Raw genomic sequence first — 26,950 nt, 5'->3', positions numbered from 1 at the left:
CTCAACACCTATCCAGGCTGTGGAGGGAGCCAGAAGGGAAGCCAGGTCAAACCCCCTAGGCCAGAGATGGGCAGCTGAGGCCCAACCTGGGGTATGCAGGAGCACAACGGACATACCTCTGTCAGAGCTGCCCACCCACCCAGGCTCTGGGGCCAAATAGGGTTGTCACAAGGCAGGAAGGCCATTTGACCTGCTCCCATTCAAGAAAGGCCTCAAATTCACACTGAGTGAAATATACTGACAGGACTGAAATGAGAAGTTCATCCGCAACTTCAAACTGTGTCCCATTATCCAACCAGCCTGCCTCTTGGGCCATGTGCATGTATACATTTTATGCATCTGGCAAGTCTCTTCTTGCAGTATAACACACAGTATTGCGATTTTTGTGTTAAAAGTATTTGTTTGTTGAATGCAAATACTACTGCAATTTTTGTAGCCCTGCTTTGACATTACCTCTTTAATATATATTATATACATTTAATATATATTTTATATTCATAATATATAAAAAATATATATTACCTCTTTTTTCTTTTTTTTTTTTTTTTTTTTTTTTTTTTGAGACAGAGTCTTGCTCTGTCGCCCAGGCTGGAGTGCAGTGGCCGGATCTCAGCTCACTGCAAGCTCCGCCTCCCGGGTTTACGCCATTCTCCTGCCTCAACCTCCCGAGTAGCTGGGACTACAGGAGCCCGCCACCTCGCCCGGCTACTTTTTTGTATTTTTTAGTAGAGATGGGGTTTCACCGTGTTAGCCAGGATGGTCTCGATCTCCTGACCTCGTGATCCACCCGTCTCGGCCTCCCAAAGTGCTGGGATTACAGGCTTGAGCCACCGCGCCCGGCCCTATATTACCTCTTTAATATATGTTATATAAAAGATATATAATATACTTATATATTTATATATAAATTTTTTATATATAAACACATATATGATATATATTTATATATACACATATATGATATATATTTATATATATACACACACATACTCTTAGAGAAAGACCCCAAGATCCAGATGCTCTTTGTACAGTTAAGAAGCCCCACATGCAGCACTGACTCATAGCAAGGATACTCTGAAGGAGAAGGAAAAGAAGGGGAAGGAAGGGAAAAGGACAGGTGAAGAGAGACTGCCTCTTCTCTTAGGGGAGCCCTGGGAGGCAGGTGTGGCCATGAGGACTGGTCCACACAGGGGAGAGGCAATTCTCAGACACACCAGTTTCTGTTTCTGATCTGTAATTAAGACCTTCATTTAAGGAAGACATTTCAACCAGCTCTGCTTGGGCTTCTTTTCTGTGAATTATTGTAAGTGTTAATGGGAGTCTTCATTAAAGCATCATTTAAGAAATATTACAAGTTAAGTTCCTCTCACCCTCATAGGTCTGATGACTAAAAATCAGTAGCTCCTCCCATTGAACTGAAACAAATTTATCAAAAAAGAATATTAGCCAACTTGGTCAATCCAGTGCTGGAAATGAGATGGAAACAGAAGACAACATGAGTTTGCTTTTCTGAGAACAAACATAGTATGTGACCCAATTTCAAACAGACCAGGAGCCTTAGCTGTTCAGAGATAATCAAAGAATAGGGCTGTTTGACAGGATCTGCTGGACCTGCAGGGCATCATGCTGGGGTGGGAGATGGGATGGTATCTAAAGGGACTAGTGTCCCTGCATTGAGGAAGGAGAAGGAGCAGCAACCTCTGCAAATGCTTCACACCAGCCCTCACTAGCCAGGGCCTGCCTCTTATCCTATTCCCATCAGCGCCCCCTGCACTACAAATAAACATTGACATTAAGAACAGTATGCTTGCTGTGCAGAGGCAGACCAGCTGCCCTTGCTCCGTCCACCCTTCCATCCAGACTGTTGTCCCTAAGCTCCTCCTACAAATTCCAGAGCAGACCCCAGGGAGACGGCATGTCACGCATCCACTCTACCTGCTACTGGAAAGACCAAGGGCAAAATGATGCCACTGGTGAGGAATGTAAATTGGAACTCAGGGTAGGGTCAGAATGAAGAGGAGGAGCTCCATTTGCAATGAACAAGAATCCACTAAGCCCACTCCCAGTTTATTTAATCTGCTTATTTTCTTCTGGTCTCTCTGTATCTTTGTGCCGTTTGCATCTCAGATTCCCTGGACCCCACACTTGGTAAGTTAAGCCTCACTGTTGGAGTTGAAGCACTGTTAGCCAGTTGAAAGCTTCCATTCTAGCCAACTTTGCCTCCTAAACAGCTCTCCCCTCCATCCTGCCCACCACCTCATCTATGAGTCACTTCTAACACCCAGGATTGAGGGCTGATTACAATTTAAGATTATTTTCCCAGGGCATTAGAGCACCTCCTTTCTTTCAAGAGGTATCAGGGTGAGAAAAGGATAAAGCTTATATTTCAAGGAACAAATAATTTAAGACTGAGGAGGAAAATGGTTTAATCACTTATGTTCTTATTAGCCTCATTCAATATGGTAGGCGGGTGGGTGAGAGAAGAGTTTCAGAGCATTAACTGTGACAAACCTGTTTCGCCTGATGAACACGTGAGACAGAGTCCAGCCCGCATCTGATAGCTGCTGCTGGCCTTGGAGCTTCAGCAACTGTCCCTATACTGTGGATCTCGGAAGCCGTATGGACTAGGGGACTCCAGCCTCTTCATTCTTTAAATGCGTGCTAATCACTCAGGATACATCAGTTAACAAGCAGATCCCTTCCCTACATACACACACACATACACACCGAAATACCCCTGCCCTCGTAAAGCCTACATACTAGTGAAGAGAGACAGATAATACACACCATAAATCAGTAAAACTTACATTATAGTAAGTGCCATGAAGTAAGACAAAGCCATGGAGGGAGACGGGAGGCTGCTGAAGGTGATTCACACTGGGAGCAGTGGTCAGGGGAGGGCTCCTGAGAACATAATATTCAAGTAAAGGCTTGGAAAAAGTGAAAGAGCCACTCATACAGCTCTCTCCATGTTGAAATAACTGGACATCATAGGCAAAATCATGATAAAATGAACTGTATACCTTAACCAAAAATTAACTCCAATTGATTATAGACCTAAATGTAAAACACAAAACTAAAACTTTAGAAGACAGCAGAGAAGAAAATCTTTGTGCCAAGGTTAGGCAAAGAATTATTGAATTTGATCTGGCTCAGGTTAAAAATAATTGGTTAGATAAACTTGAACACATGGATTAACTGGACTTCATCAAACTTTAAAATGTTTGCTTTGTGAAAGACATTATTAAGAGAATAAAGAGATAAGTTACAGACTAAAGGAAAATATTTGCAAATCACATATTCAATAAAAGGACTTATATCCAAAATATATGAGGAACTCTCAAAACTTGAAAGAAAGACACCAATGCAAACAACCTAATTGAAACTTGGGCAAAAACCTAGAACAGACACTTCACAAAAGAGGGTAAACATAAACAGATGGCAAACAAGCACATGAAAGGTCATCAACAGCATGATTTACTAGAGAAATGCAAATTAATATCACCATGAGATACCATGATGCACATAGTAGAATGGCTAAGATTAAAAAATACTGATAATACCAAGTGCTGCCAAGGAGGCAGAACAACTGAAACTCTCACACTGATGCTAATGGTAATGGAAAATGGTATAGGCACCCTGAAAAATGATCTAGCAGTTAAACATACAATTTCCATATGACCCAATAAGTCCTTGCCTGGGTATTTGCCCTAGAGAAATGAAAATGTATGTCCTCTATTTATAATCAAAAATTGGAAACAATCCACACTCTCCCTGACAAGCGAATGGATACACAAATTATGGTACATTCATACAACGAAATACTGCTCAGCAATTAAAAGCAACAAACTATTACTACACGATACAATGTAAATGAGTCTCACAGGCATTATGCTGAGTGAAAGAAGCCAGTCTCAAAAGGTTGCCATAATGCATCATTTCATTTAAAAAGACAATACAATCGTGATGAAAAACAAATCACTGGTTGCCCTGGGGGTGGAGGATGGAAAAAGAGGTGACTATAAAGGGGTAGCAGAAAGGAGCTCTTGGTATCCCAGTTGTGATACTGGTTACACAAATCTATGCATGTATCAAAATTCATAAAACTGTCTACTTAAAGAAGTCAAGAAGTCAAATTTTCTGTATTACAACTTTTAAAAATAGAATTGAGTCACAAAAATTAAAAAACATTAACGAAAAAACAAGTTAATCTTGCAGTAACAAACTGGACAACCCGTAGCATATATAACTAGATGGATGGCTTCCACTATCTTCAGGGGCTCTACTTTAAAACATTTTATATATCTATGAACCAGGTCATGTTGCCTAAGCCTTCTTGATTATTTACTGGATCTCTTTACATTTTCTACGTTCTTCCCACAGTTCATATATGGTTCAACCAAAGATAGACAGAAAATTACCTCCTGGCTTGTTTAACAATAAAAATGTTGACATCAACATCCATTTTTAAACCTTTGCAAGGTGTCAAGATTTTTGCTCAGCTCTACACATGCAGATTCTCATAAAGTCTTCACAGCAAACACGAGCTCAGTGCTGTTATGTCATCATTTAACATACTGAGGCTCAGACAAGTCACTCCATTAATAAACACAGATCCAGGATTCAACAACTCAAGCTGCCAGCTCTTAAAAACTATACTTCTATGGCTGTTTTCTCTAAAGCTTTTTCCCCCCTAGCTAGTTGCATGGTACATTGACTCATGCCCTTGTTTTCCAGAGAGGTCCTTGGACAGGGCCAAGATAGACTGCACTGAGGGTTCAGGGAGACACATTGTGTGTTAGAGAGAGGTCCACTGAGTGTGGACTCCTGAAAAGTCCACTTTGAGACCTCATCTCAGAATGAGCAGATTTTTTCCAACAGACTCCAGTGGGATATTCTTCTAAGGCATCCATCACCTTAAAAAGTCACCAATGAAAGAGGATAAATCAATTATCATCCTTTTGTCTTAGGACTAAAGACAAAGTCTGTTGTTATAACTAAAAACCAGAGGCTAGGTAATTAATAAAGAAAAAGGAATTTATTTCTTACAGTTCTGAAGGCTGGGAGGTCCACGGTCAACGTGCTGCTTCTGGTGAGGGCCTTCTTGCTGGTGGGGACTCTGCAAAGCCCTGAAGTGGTGCAGGGCATCACATGGTGAGGGACTCATGAGAGATGGCCAAAATGGTAACAATATAACCATTGTAATATAGTTATTATAAGATCCACTCTAGTAATAACTAACCCACTCCCTTGATAACTCATTCATCCATTAATGGATTAATTCATTCATGAGTGCTGAGCTCTCATTATCCAATCACCTTGCAAAGGTCCTACCTCTCAACACTGCTGCATTGTGGACCAAGTTTCTAACCCACGAACTTTTGGGGGACACATTCAAACCATAGCACGTGTCTTCCCAGGTTCCAGTTCCTTTTCCTTTCTTCCTCCCTGACTAGTTAGTACCAGTGTGTGTCATGATGAGGCTTCCACCACTCTCATTTTCATTTTTTACACTCACATGAAATCAGAAAATGACCTAAGCTTTTCAATGTGCATAGCACTTACTTAAAAGTCTTTATATATCTGGGCCATCAGTCCATTCATCTCATGCCTGGAGAAAATGCATCTCTAGAGGAGTCTTGTCACCACGTGTCCCTCCCTCTGCCTCACAACTCTCTGAAGTTGGTCCTTCTGGGACCTCCCAGCCTTTAGAGTGAGGCTGGCTGAATAAATGACAAGGCTGTTCTATTCTAAGCCATGGCAGAGCTGCCATGCAGGTGCCCCCATCCCTGGTTGCTGTGGTGGCCAGAACCTTCTTGAGCATGAGTAGGTTTTCAGAACTCAGGGCCAGAGTGGGGCCCTATTCTAACACTGACTGCCATTCCCCTGGCCTTGCACGGGGAAGGCACTTCAGCACCAAATATCAGGGCTGCTCTGGGCAAACAGAATGGCAGGAATGCAGATGGGAAAAGGAATCACTAGGTGAACCAAGAATAGGGTAGAGTGATGGGGGCAAAATCCTGAAAGAAAGTTTTGACTTGTTGGGACATATTTTCCAAGCTGGGACTTCCTGGTTACTTAGCAGTTCCTGCAAGGGCAAGCTCCCCACCTGGGGAAGCCAGGCCTGCCTGGGAAGAGAAGCCACCAATTGCTCACTCTCTATCAGCCAGAACAAAACTTATCAATAAAAGGATACACTTAAATGTCCCTAAATAGAGACTATTGTTTACTGGGCTATTGAGGGAGTGAAAAAGACAAGAAGAGCCAGGGTAGGTGGAGGCTGGCAGTGGGAGTTCACAAGAAACTCTCTGTCATTTCTTGTTTCCTCCCCTTTTATGATAGGAGGTTAAGACAAAGCCCTCTTTGCCATTCTGAAGAAGCTTTGTTGCTTATTTTGTCAAAATATCCTTCCCAAGCCCTGTCAAGGCCCCCTCCTTGTCTCTTTCCTCACTGGCTCTTAAAAGCCGGCTGATTTGCACGGGGGCTGGCCTCTCTGTTGTGTCTCTCTTCCAGGCTCACTCTCATTCTCTTGCTCTAATTAGCAACTGCCTTTAAAAAATTTTTGTATTCTCATTCAAAGACAGAGAGAAGGAGGAGAGTGAAAAGGAGAAAACAAAGGTCTGTGTGAAAGGAGTGAGCAGATGGCCTCTCCCTCGCTCCTCTGTGTACCCAGCGCAGTGTTGGCAAACAGCACACAGCTTCTGTCTACAGAGCCCTTTGTGGCCTGAAAGGAAGGGCCAGTGAACAGCTACAGGCAGGGAAGGCAGGAGGTGGGAAAAGACCTGAAGAGGCATGGCCACTGGGGAAGCAGATCAGAGAGTCAAGGCCACCAACCTCTGGGATGCACAGGTGCAGGCACTTCTGCCTCCCAAAGAAGTGGTTGTGTGGATGTCCAAGTCAGTGTGACTTTTGCACTGAGGCTATCAGCTCTCTGAGTAGTCAATCGGTAGCCCCCAGGGCTACAGAAAGTGCTCAAGGTGGAAGTGGTGGTGAGAGGGCTGTTGCACTGCTTAGACATGGTTAACTTGAATTTAGGCTCTCTCTAGAGGCAGGCAGAAAGGTAGTTGATCACTTGATGGGGGTCAGAGAAAAAATGACTGAGAAAAGCAACCTCCACAGATAAAACACTCTCCAAAATAACTGTCTTTATTAGAGGAAATTCTCTTTTATTTTTTTAGAGACAGGGTCTCACTCTGTCACCCAGGCAGGAGTGCAGTGGCACTACCATATCTCACTTCAGCCTCGAACTCCGGGGCTGAAGCAATCCTCCTACCACGGCCTCCCAAAGTGCTGGAACTACAGGCATAAGCCACCTCGCCTGGCCCTAGAGGGAATTCTTAGAGAAGTGGGCAGGGTAGGTAGGCAGAGATAGGCAGGGTAGGTAGAGCAGGGGAAGGAGCAATGTCATCCTGCAAGGCGGAAGCAGTCACTCTCATCGGGTATGTAAAATTCAACAATGAACAGCTTTGGCTACTGGTTCTTAATGAGTATCTGGAATGAAAGATTCAAACTATGTTAGAAGAAAAGGGAGCTTGAAACAATTCTCATAAGCCAAAAGTAATCAAGAATGGGGCTGAAGAAGGTGAAGAAAGCAAAGAATGCTTCAGAAAAATAATGAGGAGAAAGAAGGAAGGCATCCTACAAAGACACTTTAAAATTTTTTAAAGCTACTGTTGTTTTTAATTAATGATCTTATTGTCAAAATGTGATTATTAATTATTTTGATGACAAAATCACTTGTGATATCTGCTATCGATTCAATGATAATCATTGGTTTCCTGTATTTTACTATTAAAAGAGGTCAGATTTAAAATTGCGATTCACATCAAGACAGACTCCTAGAGACAAAATAAAAACAATGAACAGACATAGCCATTCACTCATTAAGAGTCTACCAAAGAAACGCATGTTTCTTTTCCCTCTTTTCGAATCAAGTCTAACGAGAAGACAGACAAGGGAACAGAATAAATGGAGGAAAAGAAGAGAAAACAGAATAGACAAATTTGACCAAAGATGCAGAGGGAAAAGACAAACAGAGCCAGTGAGAAAAAGCAAAGCAAAGCCTGAAGTCACAAGGGCCTCCACATTCAGATCCATGTGGGCATGTGTGTGACAGACCCAGAAACCAAATGGAAGCCCTGAAATCGCCTAATTCCCAGAACAGGCACATTTTTGCCAAGTTCATGATTTGGCAGAGTTCTTGCATATTCCATACAATTTCAATGAGAAGCTCTATCCATCTTGTGCAAAGAGCAGATTGTCATTTTCCACTTGAAATACACACGTTGCACTGACCTTATGTCCTCTGTCAAACTGAGACATTATCACCAACTTTTAGTGAAAGAGTTTCATAACGTATGGGCTTGCGACCATTCTGTTGTTTTTGTTCTGTATGTTTGTGCACAATGTGTCACTATATTGGACAACAGACAGACAAGGCCTCTGCCATCACTGGTTACTGCCTCCATCTGGTTCTGCCATCATCACCTCCACAAGTGCAAGTCTTGTGCCTGATTCCTCCCCGGTTTCTTTGGAGCTCCCTCTACTCAATGCTGCTGGGATGTTTTCTTATACATCCTAATGCAAAGACTCTCCCTTCTCAGCTAGCATTCTCCTTCCACAAATTTTGTTTTCAATGTGTTGTGTTCTGTTTTCATTTAACAGATGGCACAGAGCAAGTAGGAATTCAGAGATGCATCAGGCATGGCCACTGCCCCTGAGAAGCTTAGGGAGAAGAGGAATGGGAATGTGAGCTGGGCATGATGATGCAGGTGACAGGTGCAGTGACAGTGACTTCAGTTCACTCTCACCAGTGAATATGATCACTCCATGAACTTCCCGGTTCATCCCTTACCAATGAGAAATGAACACTATCCATGAAGTCCTCAAATGTAGATCAAACTCTGATGACTTTTCTTTGTGCATGTTAGTGAAGGCTTACACCTTAGTCCAAATGGAACACTGATGGCAACTCCCATCAAAAATCAGAAATCTACCCTGAAGTGAATCTTGGCTCTTTTCTAGCTTGGGAGGCATAGAGAATAGTGGTTACCAGCAGGGCCTCAGAGTCCTGTGTCGTATGATCTTGAGAAAATTACTTAGCTTCTCTGTGCCTCAGTATTTTCAATGGAAAAGTGAGGCTAATAATCACATGTACCTCATAAAGCTCTGTGAAGATTTAAGAGATAATGCAGAAAAAAATATGGCAGAGCATCTAGCACACAGTCAGTGCTTTATAAATGACAGCCACACTGTATCAGCATTTCAACACAAGATGGAAGCCAATCCAGAAGTGTGCTCCATATCCAGGTTATAACTATCATATAACCATCACTAGGGTGTGGCAGTGGAATGTGGGGTTATATTAAAGAGTGCATAAGCTGCTCTCCTAGCCCAGGTAAACTGGGCATCAACATTCTTTTCAAATATCAGTCGTTTGCCTATTATTTTATTCCTTTTTGCCACACTTATATGTTGAAAGTTTTAAATGTATTATTATTTATTATTTTTCTTTAAATTAACTCACTTTTTAACGTGAATATATTTATTTTAGAAGAAAAGTACTGAAGAAGGAAGGAAGGAAGGAAGGAAGGAAGGAAGGAAGGAAGGAAGGAAGGAAGGAAGGAAGGAAGGAAGGGGCAAGAGAAGGTCTAAGAAGGGAGAGGAGGGGAAGGGAGGGGAAAGGGAAACTGAAGTAAGTACGAGAGGTAGGGAGTGCATGGCCCCAGACAGAAAGAGCTGCCACAGAGCAGGGGGACAAAAACCAAACAGACATACACATAGCTGCAGCAAGCAACAGCCCAGAGCTGAGCCAACACCCCTGGCAGAGACAAGGCCTGGGCTTCAGCAGAGTAGCAGAGTGGGAAGGTGTATGCTCCAGTAGAGGGTAGACACCTGGTCAGGGAAGGGGATGAGACTGATTTGGGGCTGCTGGGGAAGGGACAGCAGGTCTGGCGAAGGCTGAAGAAATGAAGAGGAGGCGGGAGGAGGGGAGGGCAGAGGGCTGGTGATCTAGGAAGGCGTGGCCATGGAGGTGTCAACATGGTGAGCTGAGGCTAGGGGCCCCAGAGGTAAGCTGGGAAAGTTAAAGGAAAGGATGTGGGGTGAAGGGCCAAAAGGTGAGAGCTGAGAGATGCATGGGGCAGAGCAGGAAGCCCCGAAACAGGCCCAGGGGCAGGAGAAGATGGATGGGAAAAGCAAGGTGTGTTTCTTAGCAAACCAGGAAGAGTCGGCATTCCTGAAACTGGACTATGAGAATGGGGTGGTCTTCCAGCCTCAAGCACCTGCACTTGTCCTGTCCCATCTGCAGACATTTCACCTACCACAGCTTGGGAAGTGCCAAAATCGGTGGGAGGCATGTGTCAAAATGTCCTGATACTAGAGATGGACAAAGAGTACACACAGAGGATGATGCAGGGTTGAAGGGAATGGGACAGAAGAGAGTGAAGGGCAGACCATGCCCCAAACTGCCTGCAGCACACAAACACACCCAACTTAATGTATTCTGTTGGAATGCTTGAGTCTCAGTTCTTGAACAGGGCATTTTATGGAACTTTGCAAAGTCAAATGCAAATGGAAACAACAATGGGATGCCATTTTTCACCTCTCAGATCGGCAAAGATAAAAATGATTGATATTTTATTATCTTGGCAAAGGTATAGGGAACAGGAATTCTCAAACACTGCTGGTGTGAACAAAAATTGGTAGAAAATATCTTTTGGGGGAGGACAGTTTGGGAATATCTATCAAAATTAAAAATTTATATACTCTCATTCAGCAGTTTTACTTCTGAGAATTTACGGCATTCTTAGTGCTTAGGAAAGTGCTTGGCACATAGAAAATCCTCAATAAATATTCATTGAATAAATTAATTAATTTTTCTCACAGATATACTCACATATAGGTGCAAAGATTAATGCACAAGGATATCTGTTGCAACATTGTTCAGAAATAGTAAAAGAGAGAAAACAATCTAAATGTATATAAATGACCAATTAAGTAAAATATATTCATGTAATGAAGTAATAACACTCATTGGAAAGAATAAGGCAGATCTATATGTAATACAACCAAACTACTGTTAAACTTCAGTGTTAACTGAGAAGAGATGTGGGGAAACTAGGTGCAAAGTCCCCTGTAGTGTGCCCCTACACAAGGGGGAAAAGTGTGCAAAATCCATCGACTCTCTGCAAGAGAATATTAGAAATTGACAATGAGAGAGCCTGGTGACAACCAGAGTGGAGGGAAACTGACCTTTCATATATATTACCTGCTCAAAATGTTTTTAGTAACAACAAAAAAAGGCAAATTGCATGAGTGGAGATTTATATAAAAGTTCCACCCTAAGGAAGAAAGGTTCAGAAATTAACCAGGCTTCCTTGGGAAGTGCAGGTGCTCCATCCCTAGAAGTGTCTAAAATTAGGCTGAGGACCACTGTGGAAGAGCAAAGTTAAGTGTCATGGGGTGTGCTTGACTCGCTGTCCTTCAAGGCTTTATCTAGCCAGATGTAGCCATGCTTCATCAGGTTCTCCAGGGCAACAGCACCACTTGCAGCCCCAGCATCCTCTGGACGTTGCAAACACTTTCTAAGAGCTAAGAATGCAGCACATTCCTGGAAGAAAAACTGCTGAATCTCATATATAAGCATATAGGGCCCAGTACCAGCTGGTGCCCAATAAGTAGCTGAAGAAAGAAAAGACATGGGACTATCTAACCTGCATGACCTAAAGAGTGGAATCCAATTTGAATGAGGAAGGAGAAGGCCAGACTGCTGAGACCTGCAAGGAAATGATCAGAGTGGGCCCCAAGGACCATACCCTAAGACCCAGTGACTACAGCTCTGACCAGGAATGTGTGCTGATGCAGAGACCCTGAAGGTGAGTAGGATACTCTAGATAGAGGCCAGGGAAAAGCCAGAAACCAAAATGCCTGTTTCCTTCTGCAGCCTTTCTAATAAACTAGGTCCTGCCCTCAATGAAAAGACTCATTGGGGCTGGGTTTGGCCTTGCTGGCCCAAATGTACGCCCAGTGATTCCAGGAGGCTTCCTGAGGTTCTCAACAATGCCTCCTTCTCACCAACCTCTCCAGGGCCCTATTGTAGTTAGCTCATTTCTTCCTGGCCTCCCTGGCCATGCATACACAAGAGGATGAGTCCAACATACCTGCAGCTTCACAGACTCATCCTGCAGCAGGCTAGGTGGGTACATAGGAAGATGAGATACTATCTGTCTTATGGATGGCTTCTGGGACCCAAAACAGACCCAGCCATACTCTTCTGGACTAAATCACATCTCCCCAGACTTTGCCTGCTCAGTATTATTAACTGGCCCTTGAAACAAAAATGGGGGTTGAATAGCATTGCCAGAGCACTCAAGCTCTTTGTTTAGACTGAACATTTACAGCCAGAGACCCTTCTCCCAGGGAAAGGCAAGGTTGCACTTCTCTCAACATGCCTGTCAAAGCCCTGTTGGCAATATAAGGCTTATTCCTGGGTGGTTTGTCAGTGTTTGAGGTGCATTCCTTCTCCATTTGCAACAGCCCTGAAGTGGCTCTTTCCAGTCTTCTTCACCCTACTGCACTAAGGGAGACCTGAGACCCAGGTCTTAAGGCCCTGTCAACGCAACTCATCAATGGCCAAAAGCAGGGGAAACAGAACTCCGACTCCCAGAGCTCCTTAGGGCTCAGAACCAAAAGACTACATTGCAGGCAGGCTTGGATTCAGTATAATTTTTCATCTCCATGTTTCAAACTGAAAAGTGGTGAGTCTCCGTCCATGCAAAAAAAAAGAAAAAATTGTGCAGATGTTTGTGCTTAAATTCTGCAGAAAGGGACTGTCCAACCACAGCGAGAGATGGGGACCGAAAGCAAAGGGTAAGTCTGACAACAGCCCTGACTGAGCTAGGATACAGCCCTCACAGGCCCATGCCGGGTCCTTGATACAAATAAGAGACACACAATCCCTCAGTCTGCAGCTCCCTTCCTTCCCTCTGCCCTTTCCTGTAAGCACAAAACCTCAGAGCCTTTTCTTCCCTGGTGAGCCTGAGATCGCCCTCTGAGGTGCTGTGTACTATCTGGATGGTTCATAAGCAGCTTAACATGTCAGAGCTCTCTGAAGAGATGGAGCTGCCCCTAGTGGGATTAAAAAGGAGATGGTGATAGTGGACATGGAGTCCTGTGCAGAGGGACAGTGCAGAAATGTATAACTGCAGAACCTCCAGAATTCCCAGAAGAAATAAGGTATAAAAACACAAGAGAGAGTCATTTGTGAGAGACAGTTGAGAGAAGTTCGATATTCATGAAAATACATGGTGTGCTTTAAAGGATGGCTATTTTTAGCAAAATCTAGTCTCAGAAGTGGAGATAGACAGTGTCCTCCCTAGACCTGAGTTCTAATCCCAATGCTAACATTAACTAGCCATGGCTAGTTAATGGTGCCCAAAAATGCTCCCTGGCAGACCCCTCTCTGTGGATAAGTGAGGCAGTCTCTCAGCATCCCCACACCACTCACTCCAGCAGTTTCAGACCCCAGAGGTCTTCATGGGCAGATGCTGGTGATAAAAATGGTGGCATTAGGGCCCCTTTGGACTCCTGATGTGGCGATGTTCCCACGACCCACCCCACCTCAGTAATAACCATATGATGTATCTGTCATCATCTTTGATAATACATAAATATTAAGTCGTGGATGACCAAGTTCAAACAAAATCCACCTAGGGCAGCTCTCATGCATGGGACGCTGCCAAATCGTGATCAGTAGCTCTAACATTGGCCTGGAAGATTCATGATTATTTGCTCAACACCAGTGGAATTTGGATGCTTCTAGCCCTGTGTCTCAAAGGCAGAAAGGCTGATGCTGCAGAGTACAAGGGGGTTTGGAACTGAAACTCCTGCTTGGCATCCTCTGCCATCTCCAGGACCCAGGATCCTAGAGTCCAGGCTGCAGAGGGGCATCCTTCCAGCTCCCTGTGCTGTTGCTCATGCCGGTGTCACAGTCGATTACAGACAGCCAGTTACATCTGATTCCTCTCTGGGGGTCACTGGGTAGGGCCACCACGGGGAGCAGAGGAGGCCCGAGAGGTTTCTAAATGAAATAGCCTGTTGGGAAATCCTATTATGAAGCTCATGTTACAGGGCTACGGTGTTAATGACCCTGGCCTCCCCTGGCCCTGAACAGAGCCGGTCTCCCTGGGGCTTGAGAGGAGGCTGTCTGGGCTGTGGTTTCCCCCTCACTCACCAGCCAACTGCTCATGAGACCGAGAGAGCAGAGGTGCCCTCGAATGTGGCTTCCAGCACTGAGGCCTCACACACACCACACACACACACACACACACACACACACACACACACTCCTTCGTGTTCTTCACCTTCTCTTTAAGCAGCTCAGGATTAGGAGGCAGAGGGAGCCTGGAGCAGGGACCAGCAACCCTAAGGGAGATGGAAGCAGGCCCTGAAAACCTCTTTTTCCAAGAAGAGCTAAATTAGACGTATTTTTTCCACTTTCAAATCCTGCAAATTTTTCATCTCAACTCCCCCAGGCTTATAAAGTGGCTCATCTCAGCTGCTCAAGCTGACAAAGGTGCAGAAACTGCTGAAAGGTTCAAAACGTCCCTTGGGTTTCCAGGCATGAAGGAATTTACATGTAGGTTTTTTAACTAAAGAAAAAAGTCCCCACTTGGAGAAGGGGGAGGAGTGAAGCAGCAGCTAGGAAGGAGGGGAGACCTTCAGGGAGAAGGCAAGCAAGTGTCTGACAAGAGGAGAACCTAAGGCAGTGCAGGTGGGATCACCAGCCATAACTTGTGGAGAGACGCTAAATGGGAAGACAGGCACATCGAGAGCTGTTCTGTTCTTCTGTTAGAGTTGTAAAGGCCCCACCAATGTCCAGAGTCAGAATGGTCATAGGCGATCTGAGAGCCCTCTAGAAAACCCACACAGATTCCAAGATGAAGTCATGCATCCTCATTCCCAGCCCTAATCTGTAGGACTGAGCAGAAAATAGGAGTCCTGCAGGTTTGACCATGCTGCTGGGACCAGTAGTGGCAGCCCTGGCATGCTTAAGACAGTACCTAGGGACCCACCTGGTGCTGGCTAGCTGCAGGGAAGTTTGTTTCTGTAACACCCAGACAGTCAGTCCTCAGCATCTGCCCCTCTTTTCCCTGCCAAGAGCCCTTTTTGGGCTTTATTAGCTGTGCCATCGTGTTGATACTCTGGGTTGTTCAGGGCTGCCCTGTATGGCTTTCCCCAGCCCCCAGCCTTTACTCAAGGGGTAGAGATGCTCTGGATACCTTCCTCCTGGTGGTCTGTAGGCCTTGCTCTTGGTTTACCCAGCTGTCAGCCTGCTCCTGCAGTTCTGTCTCCCCGACTCCTTCTTCATCCCCTCAGGCACCCAGGTTCATCCTGTCTACAAATCCCAGAAACCCAAGAATATCTTCAGTGACCTACCCTGGGGTCCCTTTCTTCTGGACACTAGATGGTCCTGCCTGCTGCTTAGAGCTGGGGTTCTTGGATTTTTTTAAATTCCCATGTTTGGGCTGTATATAAGACTTATCACCATCTCAGAAGAAGGCAACCGGGGATGTCACTTTGTAAAACCTTCCTGAGGGTTCTCACACCTGCCCTGGGGTCAAAAATTGCTGGTTCTGAAGACCATGGCTCTCTCGGGCTTAGAGAGTCTTCTCTCTCCACTTGGTCCTTCATTTCACAAAGACCACCTGCCTAGACCACCTACCTCAAGGCAGGCCACGTGAGCCACACCATTCAAACATGTGTTAACTGGCCCTTTGATCAGTTGAGGTACAGTGGCTTATTCCTTTTTGCTGTTTTCACTTGTCACTGCTTGGTGGTCATGGAGCTGGGGCTGGGCAGGTGCAGGAAGGTGATGACTGGGAATTCAGGATTCCTGCTGACCTGTGTCTCTGGACGGGGGAGTCCCATGCCATCTTCATCCCAGAATCTTATTTTCTTAATAAGGATGATTCAGAGCTTAAGGACAATGACACCTAGCAATATGTAGCATGGCATGGCTTAGAAAATATTCTCATATCCATTTTCGCACACTCTGAGAAATAGGCAGAGAAGATATGACTGTCAATGGAAAGGGACTTACCTAAAACCACACAGCAAGTTCTCAGCAGAGCCATGACTAAAACCAGCCCCTATCTCCAGGTTAGGTCTCTTCCACCCAAGCATACCCCCTTCCTCTTTCATCCACCTGCACCTCCTGTGCATGACAGCCCCAGACAATGAACGCCTAGGCACCATAAGTTGGCGTGTGCCCTCTGTAATAGCAAGCTAAGGTCAACCTGGGACAGGGGCAGAGGCAAGAGAGGATGGCAGGGAGAATTATGCATAGCATTGTCATTTTCTGAGTCCCCAGTGTGGCAAAAGAGGCAGCCTAATGAAGCAGCTTCTTCTGGAAACTCCAAGGGCTATGTCCTGGGAGGGAAAGCCAAGCCTTCAGGCAGCACTCAGGGGAAGAACGGATCCATGGGCACACAGGCACAGTGCTCCAGCTAGGATCCGGCCACTCAGGGGCTGTCACAGAAGATATAACAGTCATATCTTCTCTGCCTATTTCTGAGACACCTCCATGGACATCCTTATGGGATGCTGCAGGCCCCAAGCTTCTAGTACATAGATAAGGAGCCTGCCCCTGCCAGGTTCCTTCTAACAGCCCCAGTCTCCTCCCTATCCTCCCTGCAGTCCAACTTCAGCTAAGGCAATATTTTAGGCTACACAGCAGAGAGAGAGAGAGAGGGTCTGCTGAAAGTCAACTCGGCCTCCCTGGCACAGGAAGAACCAGGCTGCACGGGACCTACACAGAGAATAGACTTAGCCACCAACCTCAGCAGGAAAGAGGAGAGAAGTGAAGACAAAGCTATGATTTCTCATTAATCCGCTACACTATGAGCACAACTTGAAATTGGGGTAGATGGGCCATTTTCCTAGTAATTAACAATTTTATAAAGAAATGCATGATGAGCTCAGAGTCACTAGTGAGATGAGGTCAAAAGGCTGATGTGACTCTGCCTGATGGGACCAGCCTGTGTGTACAGCAAGGATGTCAGGAACAGGCCTTAGGCCAAGGAGCCCTCTAGAAAATGCATGAGCCGCTTGCCACACATTCTAATGCACAAGTTCTCCCCATGGCTTCCCCTACTCCCCTCTCACCTGTTCTCTTCTCACCACCCACGCTCTTCACAACAGAAACAGCTCTAGGCCAGGACCACTCTTTGCTGGCTGTGCTGTCTAATTGGTCTCCAGGTGCCTCTGCACAGCCAAGCGACTGGTCACCATGACTTTGACAGGAGACCATTTCACAGAAGCAAAGTGAAAGCCAAGAAAATTCCCTGGCCATAATGAAAGTCTGTTCTTCCAGGAAAAATAGCATGGAACCAGAAGCAGAGGGATTATTCTTTCTGCCACCCTACAAAGTCCCAGTTTCACATATGCAGAAAAGATGTATCAAATCAGCACAGCTGTATGAATCATAGAACCATCAGCATTTGGCCCAGCCAGGCTCAGAGGACACCAATTCTCAGGGCTGTGTTGGGAGAGAGCTAGCTGTTGAAGGCTCACTGTGTCTCAATTGCAATTCTCCGTTATCCACCATTCTCCCTGCTTCTGCCCTCATGATGATTGTGCTAAGTGGGCTACACCAAAACCATTGTGAATGGCCACTGTGTCCATCTGGCAGCACTCCGTGAGCACCAAAAATGAGTGGAAAGCCTTTCCCTGAAGACACACCATGGAGACCAGTAACAAGTACCTCCACATGCACTTCTCATCCCCCACCAAAGAGTGCAGAGTCTTCCCAAGATCACTATTTTTGACTGAAGGTCCCCTTGCCAGCCATCAGAGTCCAGTTACCAGTAGAGTTAAGGGCAAAGATTTCAGGGGATTCAACTGAAAGTTCTTGAGACAAGGGCAAGAGACCCTTCTCTTCCCTTCCAGGGCACTGACCTTGGCCAGGATGCTGGGCCACAAGACCCATGATGCCACTCTCCACTCTCAGAAATGTGGTTTCCTGTGCCTCTGAAGTGGCCAAGTGATGGTGCCATGGGTTCCCCATTTCCTCTACCCTCCAATGAGTTTGCAATAAGTAGTTTGTAAAGTCAAGCCATGTTCACAATAACTAGAGACTAGAAATGTCCAACAAAACTCAGGAGGGGATTGAGACTGGGAAGGAGAAATGGAAAGAAACAATTTGGATTTACATATTTGTCCTCACAGGCCCTCTCAGGACAGCCACAGGAGGTAACTGACAAACTACATGGACAGCAGAACCCTCTAAAAAAGAAAAGTTCCAATTAGCCCAAAGAAATGAAAGCCTGTTCCCAGAGACCCAATTAAATCAGAACCAATAATGCTAGCTCTGGTTCCTGCCATTCTGCTCAGGATGTAATGAGAAAAATGAGAGTGCCCCAGCCAACAAGTGTGGTGTGGCAGCTCTCTGAAAACCAGAGAAATCACCCACCATGCGCTGCTGCGAGCATGCCAGATAGTTGCTGCACCTGTGCCTTTAATAACTCAGCCTGGTGCCTTGGGCCCCACTTAGACCCAGAAAAATGGCAAAGATAGTGACCCATCCCAATCAATGGCACAAAGAGGAGGACTGTGGGACCAGGCTGGGATGGTTTTAAAACTGTCAACGTTGATTCATCACTGGATCTGGGATCTGGCACACTCTCTCCTCTGTTTCCACACCATCCATCATGGGTACCAGGACCAAGAAATCCAATAAAGACACAAAGGTGCAGCTCCCTGCTCTCAGCAGGCCTCAGAAAGGCTGTGTGAGTGTTCTGGCCCAAGCAATTAGCTGACTCCAAAGGATTGCAGAGCTGATAGTATTAACAAGCCTGTGCCTGGCACTTCACCTGCAGGTGTCTGGGAAGCAAGGTAAGAGGGGAAGTAAACTGGCATAGGCTGGTCTGGTGCTCAGGCAGGGTGGGGGTGACATCAGAGAGGGAAGCAGGCAGGAGGCTCAAAATAGAGAATAAGTTGCTAATGCAGCCTCCAAGCCCCAAAGGACTAAGGGCAACCCTGGGGGTTCATTAAGGTTAAGGTGGTCATTTCTGAGGTCCATATAGGAAGGCTTCCTTGCAAAAGAATCATGACCTTTGAAGCAAAATTTAATAAGGGAAAGCAGTCTTCTCTTCCTCAACCCTGGATTCCCCCCACGTTCAGCTTCCATGCACTTAGACAATGCATAAGCTGTGGGGCCTCCAGATCCTTCTATTCACTCCCAGAGCAGACTGAGCCTGCAGCCAGTTCAGCACATTTATTGCCACATGTTGAATATGGGCTTTCTAGGGCTAGTGCTAGTGATGGCTAATATGAGCACATAGTATCCTGACACTCTCAAACTGCAAAGTTTGCATCACTCTGTGTCATTTAGAAGCAAAAGTTAATACAATACATGATACAGCCCCACTCCCATTCCAGTAGTTTCATCTCCTTCCAGGGCCTGGCAATGAGCCCCTAGAGAAAGACAGCCAAGCCAGAGGGCTTTGAGTTAATGAGCTACATGGATTCAGTACCAAGTTGAGTGCTGTGGGAGTTGGACTGAAATGAACTAAAATATTTTCCAAATTCAGTCACTTCTCAATTACCCTTGAGTGAATTGTCCATGGCAACCCAAATTCCAAAGTCTCCAGCCACAGAGCTTAGGGCTGGATGCAGGATATAGGGGTGTGTGTGTGTGTGTGTATGTGTGTGTGTGTGTAAGAGAGTGAGACAGAGACAAAGAGAGAGAGAAGAGAGAGAGATAAATTCAACACCTCAACACTAAATATTATGCACTGGTTATTAAGTTATTTTCCACTGTTTGAAATTCTCCCCATCTCTTCCTCTCACCATGAATAATAAATATGGACAATCTGGTTGGACATGATTGGAAAATCATCAGGCCTAGCACTAGGAATGGGAGTCCTCAGAGCTTTATAATAAACCATTAGACTCTTTTCTGTTCCTTTATGACCCAGAATTATCGGTGGAGAAACCTTGCAGATCTGGCCCTGCCATAGGTGGGCAGGAAGCAGAGGCTCCAAAGCTTACCCTTGCATGCCACGCTGTTCTCAGGCTCATAGCCAGGCTTGCAGGTGCATCGCCCAATGGGCACCATCCATTCCCCATCCCCGTTGCAGTAGAGTTTGATGGGCACGTCTACTTCCTCTGCGTTGGGGATGCATGTGCCCCGAGCAATCACCAGAGATGTGCTCTCTGCCCCCGTCATGGTCTCTGGAAACACTGCAAAATTTTGCACAATGCTGGGACACTTTTTGAAGAAGACACGGACAGAAAGAAGAGACATACAGGCTCCATAATCCTGAAAAGCGAGGTAAAAACCATTCCGAGTAAGAGGCCCAAAGCTCCTGACTTCTGTGTTTACCTTCATCAGCCTTCCCCCAAAGTCCACCTGGGAGAAGCTCTCATCTGCAGCAATGGTGTCTACTTTGAGGTAGGGGGCCTCAGACCAGAAGGCCGACTTCTTGGTGGCAATGACAGAGTCAGTCTCATAGTAATACAAGTTGAAGGTCTCCTTGCAGGATCCTGGGACATTAGGGAGGCTGCTGCAGTCTCTCACAGTGAAGCGCATCTCTGTGTAGATGCGATGGGCCCCCCGCCGGTTGATGAAGGTGGTGAGCAGCCAATTGTTCTGGTTGGGCTCGAAGACATTGCACACCTGGTAGGTGCGGATGGTGTTCAGGTTTTCATCATAGCCACTGACTTCTTCCCACTGTACATAGCAGGCCACAGGTACACACATGCAAAAACACAAAATAGAAAGTGAGAATACAAAAATAGGCATAGCAGAGGAGAATCCTGGGGCTAAGGGGCCTTAAGAGCTCACCAGTTCAGCACATTGACTTGAGAAATGAACACATCTAAGCGCAACTTGATTTTAAAAATCTTATAAGAAAACTTCATATTTCTTTGCAGCCCATCTCAAAATATAACACACTTCATTCAAGAAAGCTGTCCCTTGCCTAACCCATAATGCTCATTCTGTGACCGGCTTATTACATCCATGGGGACAACATGCAGCTTTCAGCCCATGTGATGGCAGGGACTTTCTTCCTCACTTCCACAGTCTCTGCTCTGAAAGCCAATCTGTGGATTAGAGGTCCAATTACTTGACACCCACACTTTGGAAATCCCCATCTTTGAACCTAATTTCTTTATTGTGGTGAAATTCCTTTATGTCTCTGAAAAGTACATGAATTTAAAGCTTCTCAGGGTTTCTCAACAAACTTAGATTCTCATAAACTTTTTTTCAATAACATTTATCTCTTTGAAAGACTGATATGGTTTGGATGTTTCTCCCCTCCAAATCTCATGTTGAAATGTGATTCCCAGTGTTGGAGGTGGGGCCTGGTGGGAGGTGATTTGATCATGGAGGCAGATCTCTCATGGTTTAGCACCATCCCTTTGGTGATGAGTGACATCTGGCTGTTTAAAAGAATCTGGGAGCTCCCCCTTCTCTCTCTCTTGCTTCATCTCTCACCATGTGACATGCTGGCTCCCCTGGCCTGCCATGAGTGGAAGCTTCCTGAGGCCCTCAGCAGAAGTAGATGCTGGCACTATGCTTCATGTTCAGCCTGCAGAACTATGAACAAGTTAAACCTCTTTTCTTTATAAATTACTCAGCTGAGGTGCTTCTTTATAGCAATGCAAGAGTGGACTAACACAAAGACCTAGACTATAAAACTGGTAAAAGTGAAGGCTGCTAAGAAGAACCCCTAATGAAGTAAATGAAGCTCTATTGTGTGCAAATTTCAAGCAAGGCTATGATGGAGGAAAATATTGGAGGGTGTTACTTTAGTGAATAATGAAACTTTCTTAAGGGAAAGACAATCATGATTCACATTAGAAAAGTGAGCTCCCATTTATAGCAGCCTTGTAGATTGGAATAAAAGAGAAGAACAACACATGTGTTAAGTGATGTCTTTCACTATTCCCAACAACTTTCAGAACTAGGTATTATTATCCCCAATTTACAGATGAAAAGACATCATGCAACTCACCCTTACTTTTATGGCTAAAAGAAATTACAAGAGAAAAGAGAAGCTAGTAGAAAATACTTTGAATGGTCAAATAAAATCACCTAAGAACTTCTAGAAGATTACTTCAATAACAGGCAGTGAGGGTTGGAGGGGAGTCAGGAGGGGTCTTTAAAGGCATGGCTCCCTAAACTGAGCTCTCTAGGGCAGGAGTCAAAGAAGAGTTGCTGGATCATTCTTTCTTCCTTGTGCTTGGAGAAAAGGAGTTAAGGAAGAAGCTGCCCACATCTGGTAGCTCTCCAGATCCTGGTCTCAAGAACTGAGAATATTTCCAGGAATAAATTTAAACTTATATTCTGTTTGCCTAGAATAAAAAAAAAATAGAGAAAAGAAATTAAACTTTCTAAAGTGAAAATGAATTAGGATCCTTGACTATTTAGCAGTGGTGATCAAGGTAACCAAATCATACCAGTATCTTTGAATACTGTGCTAATTGCTTATTATTTACCTTGGTGGACTTTAAATATATAGACTAGAATTCTTCATTAACGGAGCTAAAAGCCAATTATGTGTGCATGGAAAATATACTGCAATTGCTCCTTGAAAAGAGTAAAGGCCCCTGTGGAGGCAGGTGGATAGAAGCAAGGCTGTCCTCTAAACTTGTGTGAAAGAAACCAAAAAACAGGCATAGTGTGGAGAGGTGGGGAAATGGGCACACTGAGAGCTGGCCCTGCATGCCCAGGTCTTTAAAGTGACCTCACTCATGGTCACTCCCACTGTCTGGGCCTCTGCCACCAAGGCACCTAAACTGCAGTCAATCCAGGGTCCTCCTGGCCCCCAGCCTCTCCCAGGACTCCTAGAGTGCCAGTTCCCTCACCAACTTGAAGTCCTGCCAGTCCCTCACCAACAGATCAGCTCCTGCCAGTATCCTTGCAGCAGTTCTGGGACACACAGGCCATCATGATTCGCTACCCTGGATAGTCTCAGCTCCAAGCCAAATATTACCCAGCACTCCACCTTTCACTTGACCTCCAATCACACCATTCATAACCCACCAGCATCTCCCTGCACTCCACTCCACCTTCTGCAATGCCAGGGACTAACATCCCCAAACTCGCAACTCTGTTTCCCAGTTCCAAGCCTGTTTTTATGCTGTGCTTTCTACCTAGGATAACTTTTTGTTCTTCTTTACCTGAGTTACTCCAGCTCTGGAAAATCCCCTGGCTGAATTAGATAGCATATTATAGCATATTAGTACATCCTCCACACAACAGGTAAGAACCTGTGCACACTGACCCTGGTGCACCTACCTCCCCCAGGAGTCAGTGAGCCCTGAGGGGGCTGCAGGGCATCCCTGGAGTGGTGCATCCACAGTCCACATAGCTCCTTCACAGCCTGCCTTGTGCCCAGCATATGGGTCTCCCTGTGCCCAGGTCCCACCATGTGGCCAACCTGGAAGAGAGATCTCACCTCTGTGGCCTGCATGGAGTATAAATTCACACTGTCGAACCTCACCTGGACTTTGCTTAATTTCTTACTGATTATCTAGATGTAAAAGAACCACTTTTTCTGTCTTCTTGAACATTGTGTTTTGTTCTATCAAATGTGTTTATTAAAGTTATGTTCTGCTTGCCTATTTTTTTTCAGCCAGGGAGAAGTCACTGACAATGTTCCAGATCAAATTTTTAGGCCTCCCTCTCTTTCCATGGCTGTTATAAAACAACATTTTCTCAGTTGACCCTACATGACTTTTGAGGAAAGGAGTTTTCTTTTCTTTTCTTTTCTTTTTTTTTTTTTTTACTGTTCTGCAATTGTTGAAACACAACAGGTCTCATGACCCATTATTCCCGTTGGGTCTCAGTACACACATGGGACCCCTCTGTCAATGTGAAGCATGTGGCCCCATTTAGAGTGGGGGTCTGGTCACAGCCAGAGTTCTTGACCCACCCAGGACTAATGGAGCTCTGCTGTGGGAGTAGGATGGAAGCCCATCCTATGGGCTTCACCTTACCACTGAGACAGTCACCACCAGGAGATATTTAAATAAGCAAAATGAGGCCAGGTACAGTGGCTTATGCCTATAATTCTAGCACTTTGGAAGGGCGAGGTGGGAAAATGGCTTGAGCCCAGGACTCAAGGCCAGCAACACAGAGAGACCCCATCTCTACAAAAATAAAAATAAAAAATTAACCAAGATTGGTGGCTTGTGCTTGTAGAACCAGCTCTTCAGGAGGCGGAAGTGAGAGGATCGCTTGAGCCCAGGAGGTCAAGGCTGCAGTAAGCCATGCTTGCACCACTGTACTCCAGCCTGGGTGACCGAGCAAGACTCTGTCTCAAAAAAAGAAATAAAATAAAACAAGCAGCATGACGATTTCTACTCTCATGGAGCTGGGATATTGAGAAAATTTATCTTAGAAAATGACACTGATTGGTATTATACGACCCAGCAGAAGTAACTGTTTCAAACATTAACCTCTCTGGGCCTCAGTTTTCTCATCTGTAAAATGAGAAATCATACTGGATGATTCCGAGTTGTAAAATTCTACAGATCTGACTGATTCCACGACAGCTCCTAAGGGAGTGATCAAAGCAAATTAGAGGAAATTCAGCTGCATATTCAAAGGGAAAGAGTAGAAGGAAATTGAGAGAAAGGAAGATAACTCCCTGTTGTTGGGAAAAAGCCATCATAGAGCTTCCCATTAATTTCTTTGCCTCTTTCATTCTTCTTCTGTCAACGAAAGCTCTGCAGGGGTTGAAGAAATAAGTGATCAGAGTGGGTTTCAGGAGGTACACATACTTTCCACAGCAAGTGGTAATTAGAACTGGGGGCGTCAAAGAAAGAGGAGATGTTGGTTAATGGGGATGAGGGTAGAATGCCATTCCCAACAGAGAGAGACAAACATCATTCGTTTACAACGTTTGGAATCAGTCTCATTGCTTTATATTTATACCTCATTCATTCATCAATAAAAAAATGTCTACTGAATGTTAGGTTTGTGCCAGGCATCCCATTAGCCACTGGGGATGTAACAATAAGAAGCTTATAATCTAGTGAGAGAAACAGAAATTAGAAAATGGTTATTAAAATAACCAAATAATTACATTTGTGTTAACTGCTGTGAAGGAAAATTACAGGAAGCCATGCAAGGGGGTGCAACGGATATACAGAAGATTGCCAGGAAAGACCCTCTGTATGAGTCCATTTTGTGTTGCTATAAAGGAATACCTGAGGCTGGGTAATTTATAACGAAAAGAGGTTTATCTAGCTTATAGTTCTGCAGCCTGTACAAGAAGCATGGCACCACGATCTACTTCTGGTGAGACCTCAGAAAGTTTCCAATCATGGAGGAAGGTAAAGGAGAAGCAGGCGTGTCACATGGTGAGAGAGGGAGCAAGAGAGATGCCAGGTTCTTTAAAACCACCAGCTCATGTGTGAACTAATAGAGTGAGACTCACTCATTACCATAAGGAGGGCATCAAGCCATTCATGAGGGATCCCCTACCATGATCCAAACACCTCCTGCTAGGCGACACCTCCAACATTGGAGATCATGCTTTAATATGAGATTGGGAGGGGACAAATATCCAAAAAACATCACCCTCCAAGCTGAGAGAGACAGGTAGATAGAAGTTAGCCAGGAGAAGTGTGCGCCTTCTGAGAGCAAAGTAGGAGCAGAGCCTCTGGGCCCAGCAAAGGCAGGTACAAAGGCCTCATGGTAGGAAAAGTGGCCTGGTGCCATTGAGGAATGAAGGGTGTGTGACAGACAGCCATAAGAAGTTGGGGGTGGCAGGAACAGGACTGAGAGGAAGATGAATGCAGTTGAGAATTTTGAGTTTCATCCTGAGTGTAACTAGAATTCGCTGATGAGTTAGGGAGAAAAAACACAGGTGATCAGAGCTGAGCTTTTAAAAACTCTCTCTGATGCACTATAGAGACTGGTTTGAAGGGCAGTCTGAGTGTATGGGCAGGACAACTGGAGGTTATTGTGGCTATCCAGGCAAGAGATGGTAGGTTGGAACACACCAGCAAAAACTGGAAAGATGCTTTGGGGAGAATCCCTAGACCTTCACTGAGCCACAGACTCAAGGGGCCATGTGTCCCCTGAACACTCAGGCATCAGTCCTGCCTCGCCATTCAGGCTTTGGGCTTCCCAGATCCTTAGGAATGATGATTCCTCACCTCTTCCCTCTCTCTTTCCTTAAAAAAGGGGGGAATTTTACCAGTCTTGCATGTACTACACTGTAGATGCCCAATCTCCTATTCAGGGCCAAATTTCTTTTACCCAAAGCCTGTGCTGTTTCTAGTTCTGGTATTGTATTCGCACTGCCTGCCCCAAAGTCAATTTCCTAAAGATCTCCATTCAATGGCTGCTTCTTAGCCTCCACTTCTAGGCATTTGACATATTGCTTCTTGTATTCCTTCCTGTAATTATCTCCTCCTATTAAAACAACAGCAAAACACCATGATTTGCTTATCAGATTTGCAAAAAATTAAAAAGATAAAATGTCAAGTCTTGGTAAGAAAGGGGGAAAAAGGGCACTGACCAAGCCTATTGATGGAAGTATAAACTGGTGAAATCTTTTAGAAATCAGTTCAGCAGCTTCTCTCAGTACTTCAAGTGTGAGCCAAAACTGAAATCAATATGAAGAAGGTAAATCATTTTTAAAATTGTAATGATAATTAGGTGTCCATCTGGAGAAAAAAAAAAACCACATAACTTTTGTTCCATACTTATACCTTACTCCAGAATAAATTTCTGGTGAATCCAAGATTTAAACATTAAAAATGAAACTACAAAGATACTAAAAGAAACCATGGGGAAAATTTTTGTATACTAATTGTGATATGAAACTCAGAAGCCATAAACAAACATATTGATAAATTCATCTCTATACAATTTTAAAAACTGGCATGACAGAAATAGCCATAAGCAAATTTAAAAGGGGGGGAA

The 26,950-nt window shown here is 44.9% G+C and overlaps 1 protein-coding gene across 1 annotated transcript in view; it reads right to left on the bottom strand.

Annotated features, from left to right (window-relative positions):
- The window catches only part of EPHB1 (EPH receptor B1), a 445,762-nt gene that overhangs the window by 269,555 nt on the left and 149,257 nt on the right, over positions 1-26,950 (bottom strand). The window contains exon 3 of the mRNA XM_010364833.2: positions 20,053-20,734. Coding sequence (XP_010363135.1) covers positions 20,053-20,734 — 682 coding nt within the window. The remainder of the gene's footprint in view (positions 1-20,052; positions 20,735-26,950) is intronic.

The sequence above is a fragment of the Rhinopithecus roxellana genome, chromosome 1, assembly GCF_007565055.1.
Source record: "Rhinopithecus roxellana isolate Shanxi Qingling chromosome 1, ASM756505v1, whole genome shotgun sequence".
NCBI classification, from domain to species: domain Eukaryota; kingdom Metazoa; phylum Chordata; class Mammalia; order Primates; family Cercopithecidae; genus Rhinopithecus; species Rhinopithecus roxellana.
This window is presented reverse-complemented; position numbering and strand designations above follow the sequence as displayed.